Raw genomic sequence first — 20,645 nt, forward strand, 5'->3', positions numbered from 1 at the left:
CAAAAATAGAAAACAGAATCAAAAAGTCAAAAACGCTAACGATTCTGGAATCTATTTATAGAAACAGAAGAATCTGCAATAACTGCAATAAAAGATATCCTGGAGAATAGATATTATCTTCTCATCCTATAAAGATGCCATCTTCTTGGAGGATCTCTTTACAGTTTACACTATTCTCTAAAGCCCTGTGATTGCGAGTTACGGTTTGTGATCACGACCTAACCACGAGTAGAGAATTCACAAGTAAGTTCCCACATAAAACTTCAAAACCTTATATTTGTTATGTTATACGATGTATAAATTCTCTTTTTCTGAGGTCAATAGTTTCTTGCCAGTAATTTTCCTATGATTATTAAGATTTACATTCATTGAAATTTTAGAATAATTTAGATCAAACTGAATTATCATATAATATTTAGTTAGGTCGGGTTTGTAGTCCATTTTTACTTCATTTTCGTAGTTTTCTAAATCAGTATAGGATATTGTTAATAACATGATATTCAAATTTGGTGACGAATTTGGCGAGTCACATGAATGTATGTACCACTCAAATAATGGAACAAAGAAAAAGAGAAGAAGCTAATTAAAACTAAATGCTGGTTTTAGTAAGTCGATAAATAACCTCTATATTATACTTGTTAGTATATTTTCAATAACAAAACAATTTTTGGAAACTCGAAAACATAAAACTGAATTGTTGAATATATATATATATATATATATATATATATAACTACTAATTAACCTTTTCAGTTAACATAGACCTGAATTCAGAGACACACTAGCAAGCGTAATTGACATGACCATCATGGCCTATCTCAAGAAAGAATGTTAGGTTTCAATAGGTCTCAAGTCTCAACCTCTTAATTATCAAGGATTTTTACGCTTCATTTACGTCTTATAGAGAGTATGTATATCAGTATATGTCATTTTGCATATGTACACTCTCTCTCTCTCTCTCTTTTTTTCTTTTTCTTGTTTTCTTACTGTGTGCAAGTATTTTTGATAAGATTCCAGTCTATATGATTCAATTAAGTTACTTTTGATTAAACATAGAATCTAGAGTTGACCGTGTTGAAGATTCGAAAACAGTTTACTAATTTCTGAATCAGTTAAAAGTCACAAAAAATTTTAAACAGTTTCAAAAAAACCCAAAGAAAACGGATCCTTAGTTTACGTCCTTCGTAACCTTAATTATAGTAAAACGGTAAAAACAAAAAAAAATTCATGCGGTGTAAAGTCTCTCTATAAAATGAAGTAATATTCACACACAATTGCTTTTGGGCTTGACAAAAACGTCATCGTAATCTTTAATTTTTTTGAGGCTCCTTTTTTAAACTTCCGGCTGGTTTATCGAGGGCTAGAAAGTCCGGTCACTGTCGCCGGAGACAAACCTCGGTTTCAACAATAAAACCATCGTGAAAGACGGAAAAAGGAGCTTGAAGACATAACAAATGACGAGCGTTTTCGATGAACCAAAACCATCCGACGATAAACACGAGTCCAAGATCATAATCAACGGTAACATATCTCTCTGTTCTCTCGGTTTATACCGGTTTAGTTTCCATTCTTTACATGTATGTACTTTTTAACGTGCAGGAGAAGAAGAGGAGGAGGACGAGAATGATAACCCGATTGAAGAAGTCCGGTTAACTGTACCGATAACCGACGATCCATCAATACCGGTTCTAACGTTTCGGACATGGTTTCTTGGTCTTTTCTCTTGCATATTGCTTGCGTTCGTGAACCAGTTCTTTAGTTTCCGGTCAAACCAGCTTTGGGTGTCTTCCGTTGCGGCTCAGATCGTGACCCTTCCTCTCGGAAAACTCATGGCTGCGACGCTTCCGACCAAGAAATTCGGGTTCCCCGGGACGAACTGGTCGTGGTCGTTGAACCCTGGTCCGTTCAGTATGAAGGAACACGTCCTCATTACTATATTTGCTAATACAGGAGCTGGTGGAGCTTACGCCACGAATATTATTACCATCGTTAAAGCATTTTACCACCGTCAACTCAATGTTGCCGCGGCGATGTTGCTCACACAAACTACTCAGGTATATATTATTATTACATGTCTTCAAAATTGTTATATATCACTGTTATTAATGGGTGGATATAAAACAGAAGCCAAAAAAATAGCTATTATCCTTATGTTTCTATAATTATTTTCTTCCATTTTTAAATCTTAAAATTTAGAATTTTTTTTTCTTTGTGAATATATAACAGTGTTAATTATTTTATTTTAACTGAATCTTGATTATTTTCTTGCAGTTTTAAGTTCTTAAAATCTTTTTTTTTTTGGTATGTATGAAGAATCAATCTTATACCGATTTGTGCTCTTTAACAATCGTTTCCTTTGCAGTTGTTGGGATATGGATGGGCTGGAATTTTCAGGAAGTTCCTCGTGGACTCGCCGTATATGTGGTGGCCGTCCAATTTGGTTCAAGTCTCACTCTTTAGGTTTGTTTTGATCCGAATATATATATGTATATATGTGACTCTTTTTATCTTTCTCTCAAGTCTTAATCTGGCTTTTGGTTTTTGGCTATGTTGTAACAGAGCTTTACACGAGAAGGAGGATTTACAAAAAGGGCAACAAACAAGGGTAAGATTCTTCCTCATTGTCTTTAGCATCAGCTTTGCTTACTACATAATCCCTGGGTACCTTTTCCCTTCCATTTCCGCAATTTCATTTGTTTGCTGGATATGGAAAAGCTCAGTGACCGCTCAGATAATCGGCTCGGGGCTCAAGGGTTTAGGAATTGGTTCGTTTGGTCTTGACTGGTCCACAGTTGCTGGTTTCTTAGGCAGTCCATTGGCTGTACCATTCTTTGCCATTGCCAATTTCTTCGCCGGATTCTTCATCTTCTTATACATTGTTCTACCTATCTTCTACTGGACTAATGCTTATGATGCACAGAAGTTTCCTTTCTACACTTCACAAACCTTTGATCATACTGGACATTCCTATAACATTACCCGTATCCTCAATGAGAAGAACTTCGATATCAATCTTGACGCTTACAACGATTACAGCAAACTCTATTTGAGTGTCATGTTTGCTCTGCTCTATGGACTCAGTTTCGGTTCTCTTTTCGCTACCATCTCTCATGTTGCCCTGTATGATGGAAAGTAAGGATCTTTCTACATCTTTTGTATAACTGATTTGATTATGACTCTCCCTCTCTAAGCTTCTTTTGTGTTTTGTATCTTAAGGTTTATATGGGGAATGTGGAAGAAGGCAAAGACAGCAACAAAGGACAAGTACGGAGATGTGCATTCGAGATTGATGAAGAAGAATTATCAATCAGTACCTCAATGGTGGTTTGTCACGATTCTCATTATTTCCTTTGCTTTCGCACTCTATGCTTGTGAGGGCTTTGACAAACAGCTTCAGCTTCCATGGTGGGGTCTTATACTCGCGTGCGCCATTGCCTTGTTCTTCACATTGCCTATCGGAGTTATCCAAGCAACTACGAATCAGCAAATGGGTCTTAATGTTATCACAGAACTGATCATCGGGTACTTATACCCAGGAAGGCCACTAGCCAATGTCGCTTTCAAGACTTACGGATACATCAGTATGTCTCAAGCCTTGTACTTTGTAGGAGACTTTAAGCTTGGTCACTACATGAAGATTCCTCCAAGATCAATGTTCATCGTCCAGCTTGTTGCAACTGTTGTTGCATCAACTGTCTGCTTCGGAACAACCTGGTGGCTCATTACATCCGTCGAGAACATATGTAACACAGATTTACTCCCGGTCGGTAGTCCATGGACTTGTCCTGGAGATGAAGTATTCTACAATGCATCGATCATATGGGGAGTGATTGGTCCAGGGAGAATGTTTACTAAAGAGGGTATCTATCCTGGGATGAACTGGTTCTTCCTTATCGGTCTCCTCGCTCCAGTTCCCTTCTGGTATCTATCGAAGAAGTTCCCAGAGAAGAAATGGCTAAAACAGATCCATATTCCGTTGATCTTCTCTGCAGTAAGCGCAATGCCACAAGCCAAGGCTGTGCATTACTGGTCCTGGGCTATCGTTGGGGTTATCTTCAACTACTACATCTTCAGGAGGTTTAAAAGTTGGTGGGCGAGGCACAACTATATCCTCTCTGCAGCGCTTGATGCAGGTACTGCGATCATGGGAGTGTTGATATTCTTTGCATTTCAGAACAATGATATAAGCTTACCTGATTGGTGGGGGCTTGAGAATACAGACCATTGTCCTCTGGCCCATTGCCCAACGGCCAAAGGTGTTGTTGTTAAAGGTTGTCCCGTGTTCTAAGATTGATGTAGATGCAACGTTGTCCTGAAAGGGGTGATTGTTTGTCTCGGAAAGGGCTTTGGTAATCGGTAAGTACTCTCCCTATGGAGCTAAGGGATTCAAGCAATGTAAAGCACTAGATTTGGTTTCATGTTCTTCAGTATTTAACTACGTACTTTGTAAGTCGATAGCCAAATAAAGTAGAGCTTTTCAATATAATCAAAATGCAACCAAAGAGATAAGAAAACTGATCACGAGGACAAGCTCCAAAATATATGATTCAAATGATAAAACTAAGGTTTATAATGTGTACCAACTAAAAGTAATTCAAGCAATGTAAAGCACTAGATTTGGTTTCATGTTCTTCAGTATTTAACTATGTACTTTGTGTAAGTTTAAAAACAATAGCCAAATAAAGAAGAGCTTTCTTTCCAACTAATATAATCAAAATGCAACCAAAGAGATAAGAAAATTGATCACGAGGACAAGCTCCGAAATATATCATTCAAATGATAAAACTAAGGTTTATAATGAGCTCTGTCGCGTAAGTGGATAATACTTTAACAAGATTCAAGGGAAATGTTAAACAAGGGTCTCCGAGATTTTTTTTTGTTTTTCGACTGAGAGAAGATGAAAGCAAAAGTCTATCTTAGCTATATCGCATACCCGTCATCAGTTGAAAAGTCCAGGGTTTAGCCAGTCCCTGCAATTATAGTGAATATAAGTAAGATATTACCATCTAATACATAAAGGTCATAGCTTTTTCTTTTTATGGTTGGAGTATCTCTAACTTACTTGGTAACATCATCAAGATGATCATCAACATCTGTGACGTCCTTCCATTTCTCAGATGAGATGTAATCTGACAAAACTACATTGGCCGATGGCTCTTTCAAGAGTAGCTTGCTTCCTCCATCTGCTCCAACCATTCTCCAGTTCTTAGAAGCATCTTTCACACATAGCTATCATATACATACAACATATATTGTTACTAAACCAAATTAAAATGATAAATAGATCTTTTAACTGCTGCAAAAGATTGCATCAAGAAGAAAACTTTTATTGCTACTTGCTAGCACGATTGAAGTAGACCGTGTGGAACTGTAATCAGCTAGCTAGTCTGGTCATGTTTTATATCTTATAAATTAAGCTTAAGGTGCAACTAAAAGAATAATGAATGCAACATTGAGACAAGAGCCGGGATCAACAATAAGTTACCAAATATTACAAAAGTCGAGCTTCTAAGTCTTTCACATTTTTTTTCTCTTGATCTTATATTTGGCATAACAATCTACCAAAACCATAATTTAACTGAACAAACTCTTACTAAATTGACTAATTTCTAAATCTCATATCCATGCTATCCTTAGCTTTTCAAACATTGCTGTGAATAGAAATACCAACCTGCATCACAGAGCTTCGCTCTTTACCCTTTGACAAGGCTTCAAGTTTTTTGCTGTTCAACTACAAAACAGCAAACAGGTGCAACATAAGATGGTTGAACCTAGTAATTCAAGAAACTCATATTCTTGAAAGTAAAGGATAATAAGAAATTCACCAAGAGAATTGGTGCCTGAGGGAAATAGCGAGAGATGTGATCACCAATGTTCTTAGCCACACCACAGAGCTCAACATCATCAAACCTCTCGTTCGCATGAAAGTATCCAACAATACTCAAACCTTGAGCCACGTAATGCTCCTCAATCTACCACAACAAAAATTTACCTGATTCCGTAAGTTTTTTCTTTAAAGGATTCAGAATCCATAAGTTCAGAATCTCAGATTATGTAAAAACAATGTTGGAATCTTCTCATCTGCCAATTCGCACGAAACTTTAAAAAACACAGCTACAGATCAAACAATTCAAGATCTGAAATTTACATGTTTAAATAGAAACACAGTAACACTTCACTGAGCATCAACAACAAGAACTTGCTAATGATAGCATACACAGCTGCAACCACATTTCAAGTACACGAACTAAAAATTCCAAATTCCGTAATTCAATATCTATACTAACGCAGTCAGATCATAGTCTCATCCAGAATTCAATTTCAGAGCTAGCAAGATCAAATTCAATTCGAATCAGGGAGCATAAGAAGAAGAGATACGGACCATGATGAGGGAGATCTCAAGAGGAGGGAGGAGAGCAAGGTTAGAGTGAAAGAGCGGCACAGAATCTGAGATCTCTACAACTCCGTCGTCCTTAGGGCTGACTCTTCCGATTAAGACTCCGTTGACCGCCGCCGTCTTGTGTCGCAGCGAGTGGAGAACGAGTTTGATGTACGCGTTCTGAGAGATCTCATACTTCAAGTCGCCGTTACTTCCCATCCCCATCTCTACGCAACTCGATCGTCGACTCACTGAGTGAGTCCTTTTATAATCCCACTCGCCGGCGTACAGAGGAAAACTTATAAAAGTCGCAACGCAAATCGAGAAAAAACGTTCACAGATGAAAGATTTGGTTAACGACAGTCGAAATCTCGCACAAATCCGGGTTCGGATCCAGGTCCGGATCATCCCGCTTTTATACCGACTACCCGGTTCTTGTATATTTTTACTTAAGTACATTAAGATTACTGAAATTACAGAAAATGCACATAAAGTTTATTTATTTTACTAATTGGACCTCATATTATAAAAAGACCGAGTTATACTCCAAAACTATTTATGAATTAAGTAAATATAAAATTAATTGCATGTTTTTGAAAAATATTTTTGTCTATAACCAGTCAGACCACTAGCCAAATGAATAATTAATTAATATAGTGTATATATCTAAACATGTCACATTAATAAATCAAAATCTGTATTTTATTATTTACTAAACTAGTTCGAGATTAAACCATTGTTACAAACTAAACTCTTTTTTTTTTTAATGTTTGGCATCTAACAAAAATATAAAACTATACGATATTTGCAGTTGTAGTCTTGGAGTGAATTGGATCAATAGAAACTACGGCTACTCCGGTCTCTCCTCCTCCGTCGTCAGCCTCGGCTTTAGGTTTTGAAATAGTAATGTTTTGTTTTGGAAGCTGCTTGCTTGAGATGTGATCGATTGATTTCCCCGGAAGATTGAGCCACGTGTAGACAGACATGCCGACAAGAGCTGCCACAGCGCCGCAGATGCTGATGAAGCCAGGATCGGACCCGAAGATAACGTAACCCCCAAGCAAGATCACACATGTCTTGAATTGCCCTAATACTACATGAGATGTTGCCGAGGTTGCCCTGTAAGAAACAACAAACTCTAGCATCTTAGCTAAACCAAACCAAATCCACACTGACATTTTATCAAACTCAAGAGTGATCTTCAAAACGAAGCAAAGAACAAAAGACTACTAACCCGAGAGCGAGTGCACCAGACCATTGGAGAAGAAAGCCGAGAAGAGCCGAGATGAGGATTGCGGAAGAGTTACCTAAATCCCATTTGAACAGTAAAACTCCAGGTGGGTCAAGCCATGGCATGAGAGCCAATAAGAAGAAGACGGTAAATGGCGTTGTCTTCCACATCAATCTACGTTCAGTGAAGAGTTTACTATTAAGAGACTTGTATTGCTTAAGCCATAAGTAAAAGTAAAAGAGAGCTAGAGAATTAGTATTTTTACGCTAGGGCAGTCCAATTAGCTTGTTGTTGAAGATTAGACCAGAGGATTTTATTGATGGCACTTGGGATAATCCAAGCAACAGCTACCAATGCGCCAAACAAATTAAATTCTAGATCTGTCACTGTCGCAATTGCCACCCCTAGAGATACTACAGCTAATGCCATGACCTGTTGTGTGAGGACAAAACAAAACCCCAAAACAGAGTAAGCACCAAAATATATGTAATGATACTTGATGTACAAAAAAACTCAAGTAATACCTTTGTGGAAGAAATGGTTTTCTTGAAAAGAACAAACTCTGCAAGAACAATTGTTGGTGTCACTGCGATCTTAGCCATCTGATAGAATCCAACGCTGGAAACAAAAACCAAAGCTTTCAAATATGAAACAGGGCTATTAAAGGTCAATTTTGAGCAATAGCTCTGTTTCAAATATGGATTGAGGCATTGAGCTACGAACCTGTTGTGTTTGAGACTGGTATTAGCGAGTCCAGAAGCAAAGGCCATGACAGCTCCAAGAGAGAAGAGAGAGGAGAAAGGTGTAGTCTTTGATGGAGGAGACATTGGAAGCAAAGAGAGAGACTTGAAGAAAGCTAGAAGTATCCAAGCAACGGTATAGTGAATCAATGTTAGAAAGATTGGAAAATTGAATCCAACTCTTCCCATTACCTGCAAAATTCAACCATACAAATCACTATGACATGGCCAAAACAGAGAACAAAAAATTAAAAAGAATTTGGAATATGGAATTCGGGATTACTAGTTTATTGGCGAGGATGATGCCAACAGCAACAATGAAATTGAAGGACATTGCAACAACAGGGCCACAAAATCTCTGCTGTTGCCTTTTAGCTCCTTCTGATGTTTTAAGCTCATTGTATAATGAACTTCTGAGTTCCTCCAAAGCTCTCCCTGCAAATCAAAAGAAAACAGAAGAAAAAAAACACAATCAGATCAATCAAACCTGATCAAACCAAAACGGAAACAAACCCTTAACAATCCGATCAAAGCAGATGAAGAACAGAGACAATGTGAAAATAAAAGCATCATGTTTTACCATTAAAAATCTGATCTTTTTTTATAGGAAAAATTGTAAAATGAAGAAGATGATGAAACAGATTCATAATAATAATTCACGTACCTGCTTCTGCAGCATCACTATCTTTCCTTTTGAGAAATTTCCTAGCATCTTTTCCAAACAAAGAATCAACCAGACCCATTTACACACACAAGGAGAAGAAGATGAAAAATCAAAAATTGTTTCAATCCTTTCTATGAAAAACCCAGATCACATTTTCCATTTTTAATGGGTGAGAGGAAAACAAAAAAAACTTTACTTTAAATCAAAAATACGAAAATGTATTTATTTTTTTTGGACTTTAATGTCATGGTATGATTGTTTCGGCTGGTGTAGAAGAGGCAGAGCCCTTATAGAGAAGAGAGAGAGATGAAAGGAAAAAAAAAAGAAAAAAAAACAATTTAGTAGTTTGCTTGAAAACGCAGTTTCATTGCGATATCTTTTTTGAATTTTTCATTTTTTCTCGAAAATTAAGAAAATTTTGAGGGATTTTTTTGTTTCTCTTGAGAAAATTGTCGATTGTGTAAGCTGCCACGTGTTGATTTCCTCAACGTCCAATTGGTGGCTTCATTGATCAAAAAACAAATTTATCAGATCGGTACGAGGTTTAATGCGCAATACATTGAGATTTTAACGGTATATTTTTATATATTTACGAGAGTGCCTCTCTACTTAACAAAGTTAAAGTCATTGAAGTGTCTTATGTATTTTTGAGTTTTGACATTAAAGAACTACCTCTTTTGTGATCAGAATTCACAAATATGGCATTGTAGACGCAACATACTGTCGTAGAAACATAGCACTAATATTGTTTGCTCATAGTCATATTTGGGAAGAGTAGCGTTAATTAGTTCCACAACCTACCAAGAAAAAAAGGAGAAAGTAGGGTTAGTTAGCCAAATGATAAAATATAGCAATAGCTTGCGTTAGGTGTGTCATACGTATAAGTTAACACATCACTACATAATGAGTAATTTTTTTTAATTGAGTGATGAAAAATTTGATACGTAAAGCTATATTACGAATAAAAGTGACTTAACATGTACGCTTGACCTCGATAACGAGAAGCTTTAATTTCAAGATATCCAAGTCTCAACAAACTTTTGGAGGGGGCCTAACGCAATAAACAAAAAGCTTGCATGGCAACGTCATCGTATCTTTGTATAAACTTTTCCTAAATTTAACCTCTTATTCTAATAAAATGTTAAGATTTGTGGATCCACCACTTTAAATTCTGTCTATATTTTTTATGATTGCAACATAAACACCGATATAGTTAGGTCCCCCGGGTCCTGTTTGGTTTATAAAAGCATATCCCTTTTGGCGAAATTTGTTTGAACCGGAACAAGTGAAATATATGCAAGTACAAGTATGTAAATTCACAGGCAGAGAGATTCACGAGCCTTTTGATACGGCCCATTTGAATCAGCCTAATATGTTAAGTGGTCTGCCCGATCTATACCAGCCGTCTAATAATGAGATAGATGGTGAAGAAACTCCAGAGTTGGCATATCTCATCAAAACATAATGATTTGGAATAATTTTTTAAAGCATCTACAATTATATTAATCAAACAAAAGTATCTTTAACAAAAGAGGAAATAGCATCTAAATTAAAATATTTGAATGAACTTTTTTAAAAGATTTTGTATATGTTTAATAGAAGAATTCAGGTTTCATGCATAATGCATTAATCTCTTCTTCTTCAAATCTCTGCTACCACTTGACCTCATGACTCAAGTTCAGGCACACTAAACTCTTCTTTTGTGTTTGGGATTAACTCTTGATCATACGTATGTTAAAGCTTTTAAATTATCCTTTCCCAACAAAATTTCCTGATAGAAAACTTCAATCGAAATGTCGGTATAATAGTATAATTTTGTAATCAAGAAATGCAACTATATATATATATATGTGCCAAAAAAAAAAAGATGGTAATCACGTTTTGTGTGTAAGTATATAAAATATCTTTCTTTCTATTAAACACAATAGAACACAGACAGGAGAACGTGTTAGATTGTGACTTGCGTTAGAGATATCTCTGCTTTGTTGTGTTGTGTCATGCATGTTCAAGGCATGTGACATGCATTTTATTAGTTCACACGACTTGTATCGATCGGTCGTCAATTGAACCAAGTCACACAAAATCTCAAATATCGAATAAGTTCATAAACTTTTCCTTTATTTATCTGGATTATCCTCTACAACTACCGATTTTAATTCCAGAATTAGACCATCAAATTAGTAAAGTAGAAGAATTTGGAGCAGTCGTGGTTACAGACAATGTCGTCGGTTAGGGCACTTCCGTCATTACAACTTTACTAAGATAGTTTCTCTCCTCCATTAATGTCTCAATCATAACATTCAATAATATCATCTGAGAATATTAAAAAAAAAAAAAAAAAAACAAATAAATTATCTGAAACATCTCTTTCTCTCTCTCTCTCTCCAATTCTTCTCTCTTCAAAGAAATTTCAAAAAATCGTAACTTGGAGGGATTCAATTTGATGGAATTGGTCCCGTACGACACGGAGACGAAACCTTCGATCCCCACGAACCTCGCGTGGCAAGAGATGTTTCGTTCCGCTTCAACCCGTAAACCTCAAGACCCTCCGTCTTCTTCTTCATCGGAGCCCCCACCGTCTCGTAAACCTCCCGGAGATGGGGGAGAAGAATCAAGCAACAAAACATCTTTATCAGCCGTTGATTCACAAGCCCGTCTCGCTATCTACATAGCAATGGCTCACGCTGGTCTCGTTTTCGCCATTTGTGTTGTGTATTTCGTCGGGAGGCTATTACAAGAGTATCTAAGACCGATTCAATGGGCGATCCTTTGTTCGATCCCTTTGAGAGGTATTCAAGAAACCCTTGTTGATTTCTGGAGCGAGCCCTTGAAATTAGGGTTGACGGAAGTTGTCCTCGCTGTTCCCGTCTCTGTTTTCAATGTCTTCATCGGTTCCATCGTGGATATTAAAAACCTATGCTTTAGGGTTTTTCTAAGGAGATCGAAACCTAAGAGGACGAGGAAGAAGAACGGTACTGGGTTTTCGAAACTTGTTAAATGGTTGGTCTCTTTTGGTGTGTTTGTGATTGCTTACGAGAGGATTGGTGGAATTGGGTCTCTTGTGATACTCTCTTTAGGTTTCTTGTTTAGTTCCAAGAATGTTGATTCGACTCTCTCTGTTGTTTCTTCTCTGAGGAGTAACAGTTTCAGGAGAAGCCATTTCACTGCTTATTTCACTAGAGGGATAATGAAGAGATTGAATACAATTGTTGCTATTGGTTTGATTGTGCTTATGATTGTTGGATCATTGACTGGTGTCATCTTCTTCTCTTATAAGATCGGTGTTGAAGGGAAAGACGCTGTTTATTCTCTCAAGTCTCATGTTGAAGAGAGTAATTACGCTGAGAAGATTGGGATTAAGCAATGGATGGATGAGAATGATGTCCCTGGAATGGTAGATATGTACACTACGAAGTTCTATGAAACAGTTTCTGAGCAGATTGATAGTTTGGCAATGCAGTATAATATGACGGAGTTAGTCACTGGGATTAAGCATTTTGTGATCGGGCATCCTCAGAACACGTCAACGCCATCCACTGCCCTTATAACTCCGTCTCCTTATACAGAGAAGCTCATGAGTTTGAGGACTCGGGTTAAGAACAAAGAATGGAGTCAGATCTACTCGGAGGTTGATGTCATCTTCAGGGAGCTTATTATCACAAGAGAAGATTTAGTAGAGAAAGCTAAAGGCTTTGCTGTTAAAGGAATGGATGTATCGCAACGTGTTTTCTCAAGCAGTGCATCGGTTGTTGGGGGAGGAGCTAAGTTCGTTTTCTCTATTGGAAACTCTATTATCTGGGGAGCAGCTGAGTTCTTTAACTTTGTCTCTCAGCTGATGGTTTTCATTTGGGTTCTATACATTCTAATCACATCTGAATCAGGTGGTGTTACTGAGCAAGTCATGAACATGCTCCCGATCAATCCAAGTGCTAGAAACAGATGTGTCGAAGTCCTAGACTTAGCGATCTCTGGCGTGTTATTAGCAACAGCTGAAATCGCCTTCTTCCAAGGATGTCTCACTTGGCTATTGTTTAGACTATACAATATACATTTCCTTTACATGTCGACTGTTCTCGCCTTCATCAGTGCTTTGTTACCCATTTTCCCTTACTGGTTCGCCACTATTCCAGCGGCATTGCAGCTCGTGCTAGAAGGAAGATACATTGTTGCAGTGACTTTATCTGTGGCTCATCTTGTGTTGATGGAGTATGGTGCTTCAGAGATTCAAGATGACATTCCAGGGTCTAATGCTTACATTACTGGACTAAGTATCATTGGTGGAGTGACTCTGTTTCCTTCTGCTCTCGAGGTAACAAAAATAAAAGATTGGATCTTTTGGGATTCCGAAACTAAAAATTGGCGATTTTGTAATGTTTATTGTTGTTGTTGTTGCAGGGAGCGATAATGGGACCGTTGATAACGACGGTTGTGATTGCTTTGAAGGATCTGTATGCAGAGTTTGTTCTGAATGATCCAAAGAAGATCAATTAGCTGTTTATCTTGGTTTCTTTGATATGAGCTTTAAGTGCTTCTGCCATGGCTGCTGCTTTGTATTGGAAGAAGAATCATGTGGATTAGTGTAGAGAGAATGAAAGGGAGAGGCTAAAGTGTTGATTGATGTGTTTTTTTTGGGGATTGTACTTTTATAGTGTGGAGAGAAATGTGTAGCAGTAAATTTTCAATTGTTGTTGTCTCCTGTTGTATTGTATGAGTTCTGATTCTTTTTGGGATACCGTGTAAATGTTTTTTTTTTTAAACATAATTTTTTTTTCTTCTATAAATTTAGGTTATACGTATAGAACTGTTGAATTTAGAATTGAGCTTACGTGAATCGAGTTGAATTATGACGGAAATGTTATAACTTGATGTATTTTTATTGTAAAGATATATGGTAAACAATATTGTAACTTTGTTGGACTTAGAATTTATATTGGTTACTAAATATAAAATTAACCGTAGAAGATTATTGGTACAGTGGGGTAGTTTCCTTGCTATATGATACTCCACAAAGATCATTTATTTTTACAGTTTTACTGATAAATGTTATGTAACAAAAGCAGAAACAAATAAAACAAACAAATGATGCCTTTATTAGACGGTTAAGAGGGCTGAAAGCCAAATCAAACCATTGCGCTTATATAGAAGATGCTATTATTACACGGTTATGGGATGGCTCAAAGCCCAATCATACGTGGTGGGATGTATTGTTGTTAGTTGTTACTGTGCAAATCTACATACTAGAACAAAAACATGATATGATGAACACGGTTAAGTATGAGTTTAAGTGATGTCGGAAGTATAATGACACCAAAAGAAGCGAGTCAGAGCCGTGTGACAAATACTGATAATGCGACGATTTAAAGCTAATAATAATCCACGTTTCTTGTGTACTCTTCTGAAGCCACGTGTCGGGATTTGATGTTGTTTTTGGATTTTGTTTTCTTTCCAAAAATAAATAATTGGTCAATATAATGTTGGGGGATAGAGATCTTTTTTTCTCTTGTCAAACAAAAGTAATCATGTTCGTTAAGTTATATTTCTCCATTGGTCCCTGAATTGTTGTCGTCGACGTCTCGACGAGGCCGACATATGTATGCAAAAGACATGGTCTATATAGCCTTGAAATTACGTCATGAAATGACATTATACAATTTAGTTAAATTATCCTAATTCTACGTGTAAATCATAGAATAGAATATATACATAATTACTAGTGGTTAGTTGTTAATTACAAAGTAATGGAGTTCATTAACACGAATCCAGAAACGTAATTATATCTTTTTTGTTTATGTAGGTAAGGATTACAATTGTGTTAGATTAAAGTTGACAATAAACTTTGGAATTTTGTGTTGTCAGTGTCACCTTTTAATACATACTATTTTAAGGGATATACCATATGCCTATAGGTCAATTACATAGTCTCGGAAATTTCTCAAACTTATATCGGGTTGATATGTAAAATGGAAAAAGGTTAGTTTTACTACAACAACAACAACGAGAAATGTCAAAGCCGCGGCCCGCGATCTATATAAGTTCATGCATAAAATTTTACTTGACCAAAGACCTCCGACATCAATTGAACGTTCTAGAATTTTTGAATATTTATAAATTTCATTTTTAAATTGGTTAATCTTATAAGTATCTTGACCACTATACTATACAATCCGGACAAAGAACATCATATTAAAAAATGGGAGAATAACAACGTGGAAAAGGAGAGAAAGCTAAAGGAACGTAAATGATAGAAACTCTTATGGTTGAGATTAGTTAGCCAACCATCCCCACTCCTTCGGTTACATCCTCCTCCTCCTCCGCCAATGTTACCCGCCCAATTATTCTATTTTGTGTTGCCAAAATATATACATGTAATAATATTTGTTTATTTCATTTGTTCTTACCAGCACCAGCATTTTTTTGGTTCTTCGATACATGCTCTTTTTCTGCTTTTCGACCTGCCCTAATATATATACTTCCTCAAAACAATGAAACAAAGTAAAAAAAAAGTCCATGTTCAATAAAAAATCGAAATAATTTCAAATTATTATAAATTATAATTTTGGCTTAAAATTATTTCTTTTAATCATTTTTATTATAGAGAATTTGTTAGAATACCATTTTTTAGATACCCCTTTCAAAATTACCTTTTTTTGAACATTTTTATTTTTATCCTCTTTTACACCATTATAATATATTAAATTAATTTTTAGAATTTTTTTAGGTTAGAGTTCTCTATATAGTTTTTAGGGATAAAGTTTAGTATTTGGGGTTTATGGTTTATAATTTTGTCATTTTATATATTAAAAGAGAGTATTTTTGAAAATGGATACCATGAAAATGTATTTTTGAAAACTGACATATACCCTATTACCACCATAGTATAAAAAGATCCATAGGAAGATAAAAAATATGGTTATCAATATTACTATATTTGGGAAATGATCCCAAAAAAAAAAACAAAAAGAGACGATTTTTCTGTTATAACAAGAAAAAAAGAAAAAAAGATAGTGATATGGTGAATTGAAAAATTGATGACTTCATTGAGATATGTTATTCTTATCCATTTCTTTTGATAAAGAAAGATATAATAATAAATACCAAAACAAGAAAATTGAAAAATCTCAATCTTGACTCACAATTCTTAAGAGAGAGAGAGAGAGAGAAGGGTCTGCTTTGGCGGTTGGAAGCAGCAGTTGCTATCTCTCTCTTATAAAAACAAAAAACATTGCTTCATATACAAAAATCGATCTCAGGTGTTAAGATTAGGCCAACGGTTCTCTTCTTCTTCTCTTCGATTCTTCAAACCAAAGCCATAAAATAGAGTTTGGTTCGAATAAAATATAAAGATTCCATTTTTATGGTTTGATTCTTGGTCGCCATCTCTCGCCCAACTTCTTCACCTTCTCTGACATAATCACTACACCTTCTTCTATCTTCTCCTTATAATTAGAAACGTGATCTTTCCTCCAAACTTGTTTCATTCCACACTCAAGTAAAAAAAAAAAAATTGTTGCTTTTTCTCCTTTTGTTCGTGGGTTTGAATTTCGATTACAAAATAGTACTTGGGTTTGTGGTAAATTACGTTTCCGTTTGTAAAAGAGGTTCCTTTTTTTTTTTTGGGGCAAATCGAGGAGTTCGTGTACAGAGCTGGGTTTTGCCTATTTGATGGTTGCAGTTGCAGATAAGGTATTTGATTTTATTCCTCAGTGAATTTTCATGTGTGTTTTTGTTGTTATTGTTGGACCATGAAAATTTCATGACTTTATTCTTTATTTATTTATTTTTTCATGTGTTTGTTTCATGATCTTTTCGTTTTTATAGTTACGGTTCCATGTACGTGCTCTTATATAATACCTTTCAGAAAATTTGATTCTCTCTATGCAATCTTTTTGTTTGTTTGGTTGTCCTGTGAAGGTTTTAAAATCTTGAAAAAAGTTCCGATGAATACACGTTATTCCGGTCAGCCGGAGGAGTTATCTTCCAGTAACATTTCCATCACTATTTCATCGTCTGCTTCGTTAAACTCCACACCTCGAGGCGATAACAGTCATGTTACTACTGCTGGTAATAATGATCAAGAGAGGTCTCCTCCATCTTCGTTTTACATAAGGTTGGCTATGAAGGTGTCTAGAGCTAGGTGGTTTATCTTCTTGAGAAGAGTGTTTCACTACCAGAACGGTTCAAGATCTGATCTTGGCTCTAATCCTTTCAATTCGAGTGCTTGGATGATGTCTGAGCTCGTTGCTCTGCTTGTTCAGCTCACTGTGATAACACTCACGCTAGCTATCTCCAAAGATGAGAGACCTATTTGGCCAGTGAGGCTATGGATCACGGGTTACGATGTGGGATGTCTTCTGAATCTCATGCTGTTATATGGTCGGTATCGTCAACTAGATGTTGGTTTTGTCCTCGGAGATGTTGAGCAGCAACAGAGAGGCAGAGAGGATACAAGGTAAACTCCCCAAAATCTTTGGTTCTGAATCCAACAAGATCCTGAGGTTGTACTGATATCTCTAACTGTTGTTATTTCAGGTCATCTCATTTGATGAACAAATGCAGAACGTCGTTAGAGCTTTTCTTTGCGATTTGGTTTGTAATTGGGAATGTTTGGGTGTTTGATTCTAGGTTCGGTTCTTTCCACCATGCTCCCAAGCTTCACGTCTTATGCGTTTGTCTTCTAGCTTGGAACGCTGTCTGCTACTCCTTTCCCTTTCTTCTCTTCCTCTTCCTTTGTTGCCTTGTGCCTCTCGTAAGTAGCATCCTTGGATATAACATGAACATGGGATCCTCAGAGAGAGGAGCATCAGATGACCAAATCTCTAGTCTCCCTAGTTGGAAATACAAACGAATAGGCGAAAATGCTTCTGATTCTGATTCAGATTCAGCTACCACAACAGATGATCCAGTAAGTCCTAATCCTTTTACTCAAAATTCAATCTATATCCATTTCGTTGACCAGTGGATCTTATTTTAAATAAAAATCCTTAATATAGTATCTTGATACTTTATATCACTTTCATAATAAGTGTCACAGATTAAAACAGTCCCGGTTTAATGTAATTTAGGATTGAAATGGATTAGATTTTGAGTTTTGGTTTGGTTTGCAGGAGTGTTGTATATGTTTGGCAAAATATAAAGACAAAGAAGAAGTAAGGAAGCTTCCATGTTCTCATAAGTTCCACTCAAAGTGTGTAGATCAGTGGCTTCGTATAATCTCTTGTTGTCCTCTCTGCAAACAAGATCTTTCAAGATGACAAAGCAAAAAAGTTCTAAAAGCAGACAAAAGAGTCAACAAAATCTCTGATTAAGTTCTATACTTTCTCTCTTTTGTTTTTTTTTTTTTTTGGTTTTTTCCTTTCAAAGGTTTTAAATCTTTTAGTTTTGGTTTGAAGCAAGTCGGTTACTTGTGTGAGTGTCAGATTTTTTGTACAAAAAGAGCTCACCAGTAATCGTAAGTTACATTGTGAGTACATGATGCAAATCACAATGGCAAAAACATTTATAAAATCTTAATATAGGGTTTATTACACATTTAATATGTTCGTATATATTATCTTTTCTAGAATATACACTTAGAGCATCTCCAACCCATTTCTTCATTTTTGACTCCATTTTGGAGTAACTCCATTCTTAGAGCATCTCCTTAAAAAAGCAGTTTGTCAACAACATTCCAAGGTTATTTTTTAGCTGCCTTCTCACACAAGTCTCCATATAAATGACCTTTTGATTTCATTACCAAGAAAGAAACAACACTCCCAAAAAAAAAAACTTCCAACTCATTCTTTACGTTCATCAAAACCATGGCAAAAGAAAACTCTTCAACCCTAGTTCTTGGACAATCTACGGCGGAGGAAAAGTATTCCACAAGTTTAGCTAAGATCAACCGAAAACCTTATGGATCGATCACGAAACAGAGCCAAGATCACCAAAACGCACCGAGTTTACGCCGTTGGGGATCGTCCTCAAGTAAACCGACGAGGCAGAATTGTCTATGTTCTCCTACGACACACGCCGGTTCTTTCAGGTGCAGGCACCACCGGCGTTGATTATTCATTAACACGTGTCGGGTTTATTGGGTCGAACCTCGCGGTGCTGTTGTCATCAAAGTCAAGCCGGTTTAGTGACACCCTCAAGGCTCAGTAAACCAGGGCGCCGTAAGCCGGTTACCTGTATTTTGTTTCGGTATAATAATTGTCGGTTTTGTTATTCTATTGACATTGTTCGATTTTATCAGAAAAACATGGTTCAATAATGTATATACTAAACCGATTGAAATCGGCCGATTCAAGGTAAAACTTTATAAAATTTGCACTGAGTTGATTTATATTTTAGTTTTGATTACATACATTACACATTTTATACGCTTTATCATTTACTAAAATTCCATATGACGACGATACATCAGACTAGAAGACTATAATATTTGTATTCTCAACAAATCAAATGTAATTAGATGTACGGAGATGAGAGTCAGAGAGTGTTAAAAGGATCAAATATGGATAACTCGAATCTCTCTTTTAAGGTAAAGAATATAGTCAACAAAGCAAAATAAAAAGTATTGGCCATTATTGGGCAATGAATCTAGTTCGGATAAAATCAATTTTAATGTTAGATAATTTTTATGTAGTTGGGGTAATTTATAGCATAATTCTAAAAGTAGTGAATATATATATATATATATTTTTTGGTCAGCAAAAATAGTGAATATTTTTATACAATTAATTCTATACCAGGTAAGTGGGAACAACCACTCTAGTTCACCGCTCTTAATTAACCAATCAGAATACACCAATATGTCAAAGTCATATCATATTTTAAAAAATAAATCGAAATTAAAATGAAAGGACAAAACAAATTATGCAAACAAATTATGTAGATATTTTACTAAAGAAATTATGTCAATTTGAATTTATTATAACTTTAAAAATTATATGTCGGGTTGAGTTTATAAAAGAGTGGGTAGAATTTAGATTTTACAATTAAACAAAATTATATGTCGGTTTGGATTTATAAAAGAGTATTTAGAGTTTAAATTTTACAATTAAACAAAATTATATGTCGGTTTGGATTTATAAAAGAGTATTTAGAGTTTAAATTTTACAATTAAACAAAATTATATGTCGGTTTGAGTTTATAAAAAATAGTTAAAGTTTAGATGTGATAATTGAAAACTCTAATATAATATTAGAATTAACAGTTTTAAAAATTAATTGATCTATAGAATTTGTTTCTTTAATTCAGATTTATTTCTTTAATTTAAAGGGGTGAATAAACCCAAGAATTGTCCTTCTAAAATTGAAAAGATAAATCATGTCCGGTTCAATTCATCTCGGCTACTAACTATTTAACCGGGAACAAGAACCTTACCAGAAGAAACCAAACCAAAGATTTTGAAAAACGGCACCCGATAGAGCAGATATGACATCGACTAAAACGGCATCACTCAATAAGTGCAACGCATAATTGTGACTGTGTTTAGTGATTTAATTAATTAAAAAACTAAATCAATAAATCCCAAAATATTTTTTTTAGATATTTATCAGGTTTTTGTTTTTTTGGTTTCCAAATTCCAACTCTCTCTCTCTCTCTCTCCGCTGCTTTCAAAAAAAAAAAAAAAAAAAAAAAAAAAAAAAA

At 35.7% G+C, this 20,645-nt stretch overlaps 6 protein-coding genes and 1 pseudogene across 7 annotated transcripts in view; 5 read left to right on the top strand and 2 right to left on the bottom strand.

Annotated features, from left to right (window-relative positions):
- Positions 1,233-4,521, top strand: LOC104726138 (oligopeptide transporter 1-like). The gene is made up of 5 exons (XM_010444931.2): positions 1,233-1,521; positions 1,600-2,054; positions 2,363-2,460; positions 2,560-3,132; positions 3,217-4,521. The coding sequence occupies exons 1-5, from the start codon at positions 1,455-1,457 to the stop codon at positions 4,286-4,288; spliced, it is 2,265 nt and encodes a 754-aa protein (XP_010443233.1). The 5' UTR covers positions 1,233-1,454; the 3' UTR covers positions 4,289-4,521.
- LOC104761642 (ER membrane protein complex subunit 8/9 homolog) lies at positions 4,732-6,766 on the bottom strand. Its single transcript, XM_010444932.2, has 5 exons — positions 6,383-6,766; positions 5,826-5,972; positions 5,672-5,731; positions 5,063-5,229; positions 4,732-4,970 (listed from the first exon to the last, which is right to left on the bottom strand). The coding sequence occupies exons 1-5, from the start codon at positions 6,602-6,604 to the stop codon at positions 4,940-4,942; spliced, it is 627 nt and encodes a 208-aa protein (XP_010443234.1). The 5' UTR covers positions 6,605-6,766; the 3' UTR covers positions 4,732-4,939.
- On the bottom strand, positions 7,064-9,339 carry LOC104726140 (uncharacterized membrane protein At1g06890-like). Its single transcript, XM_010444933.2, has 7 exons — positions 9,015-9,339; positions 8,634-8,785; positions 8,334-8,542; positions 8,135-8,228; positions 7,876-8,042; positions 7,614-7,784; positions 7,064-7,498 (listed from the first exon to the last, which is right to left on the bottom strand). The coding sequence occupies exons 1-7, from the start codon at positions 9,091-9,093 to the stop codon at positions 7,174-7,176; spliced, it is 1,197 nt and encodes a 398-aa protein (XP_010443235.1). The 5' UTR covers positions 9,094-9,339; the 3' UTR covers positions 7,064-7,173.
- Positions 11,356-13,746, top strand: LOC104726141 (transmembrane protein 245-like). The gene is made up of 2 exons (XM_010444934.1): positions 11,356-13,323; positions 13,410-13,746. The coding sequence occupies exons 1-2, from the start codon at positions 11,458-11,460 to the stop codon at positions 13,503-13,505; spliced, it is 1,962 nt and encodes a 653-aa protein (XP_010443236.1). The 5' UTR covers positions 11,356-11,457; the 3' UTR covers positions 13,506-13,746.
- On the top strand, positions 16,144-18,542 carry LOC104726142 (E3 ubiquitin-protein ligase At4g11680). Of its 2 annotated transcripts, none has more exons than XM_010444936.2 (4): positions 16,144-16,697; positions 16,926-17,463; positions 17,637-17,916; positions 18,119-18,542. In XM_010444936.2, the coding sequence occupies exons 2-4, from the start codon at positions 16,952-16,954 to the stop codon at positions 18,263-18,265; spliced, it is 939 nt and encodes a 312-aa protein (XP_010443238.1). In that variant the 5' UTR covers positions 16,144-16,697; positions 16,926-16,951; the 3' UTR covers positions 18,266-18,542. The 2 variants fall into 2 exon arrangements, with proteins under 2 accessions (XP_010443238.1, XP_010443237.1); XM_010444935.2 differs by having other exon boundaries at positions 16,146-16,697; positions 17,544-17,916.
- Positions 18,638-19,179, top strand: LOC104726144 (annotated as a pseudogene).
- Positions 20,637-20,645, top strand: part of LOC104726145 (calcineurin B-like protein 2) — a 2,470-nt gene continuing 2,461 nt past the window's right edge. Inside the window, exon 1 of the mRNA XM_010444937.2 lies at positions 20,637-20,645. This exon is cut by the window's right edge and continues 111 nt beyond it. The gene's annotated coding sequence lies outside the window, so the exon portion shown is untranslated.

This window comes from Camelina sativa, chromosome 11, assembly GCF_000633955.1.
Source record: "Camelina sativa cultivar DH55 chromosome 11, Cs, whole genome shotgun sequence".
In the NCBI taxonomy this organism is placed as follows: domain Eukaryota; kingdom Viridiplantae; phylum Streptophyta; class Magnoliopsida; order Brassicales; family Brassicaceae; genus Camelina; species Camelina sativa.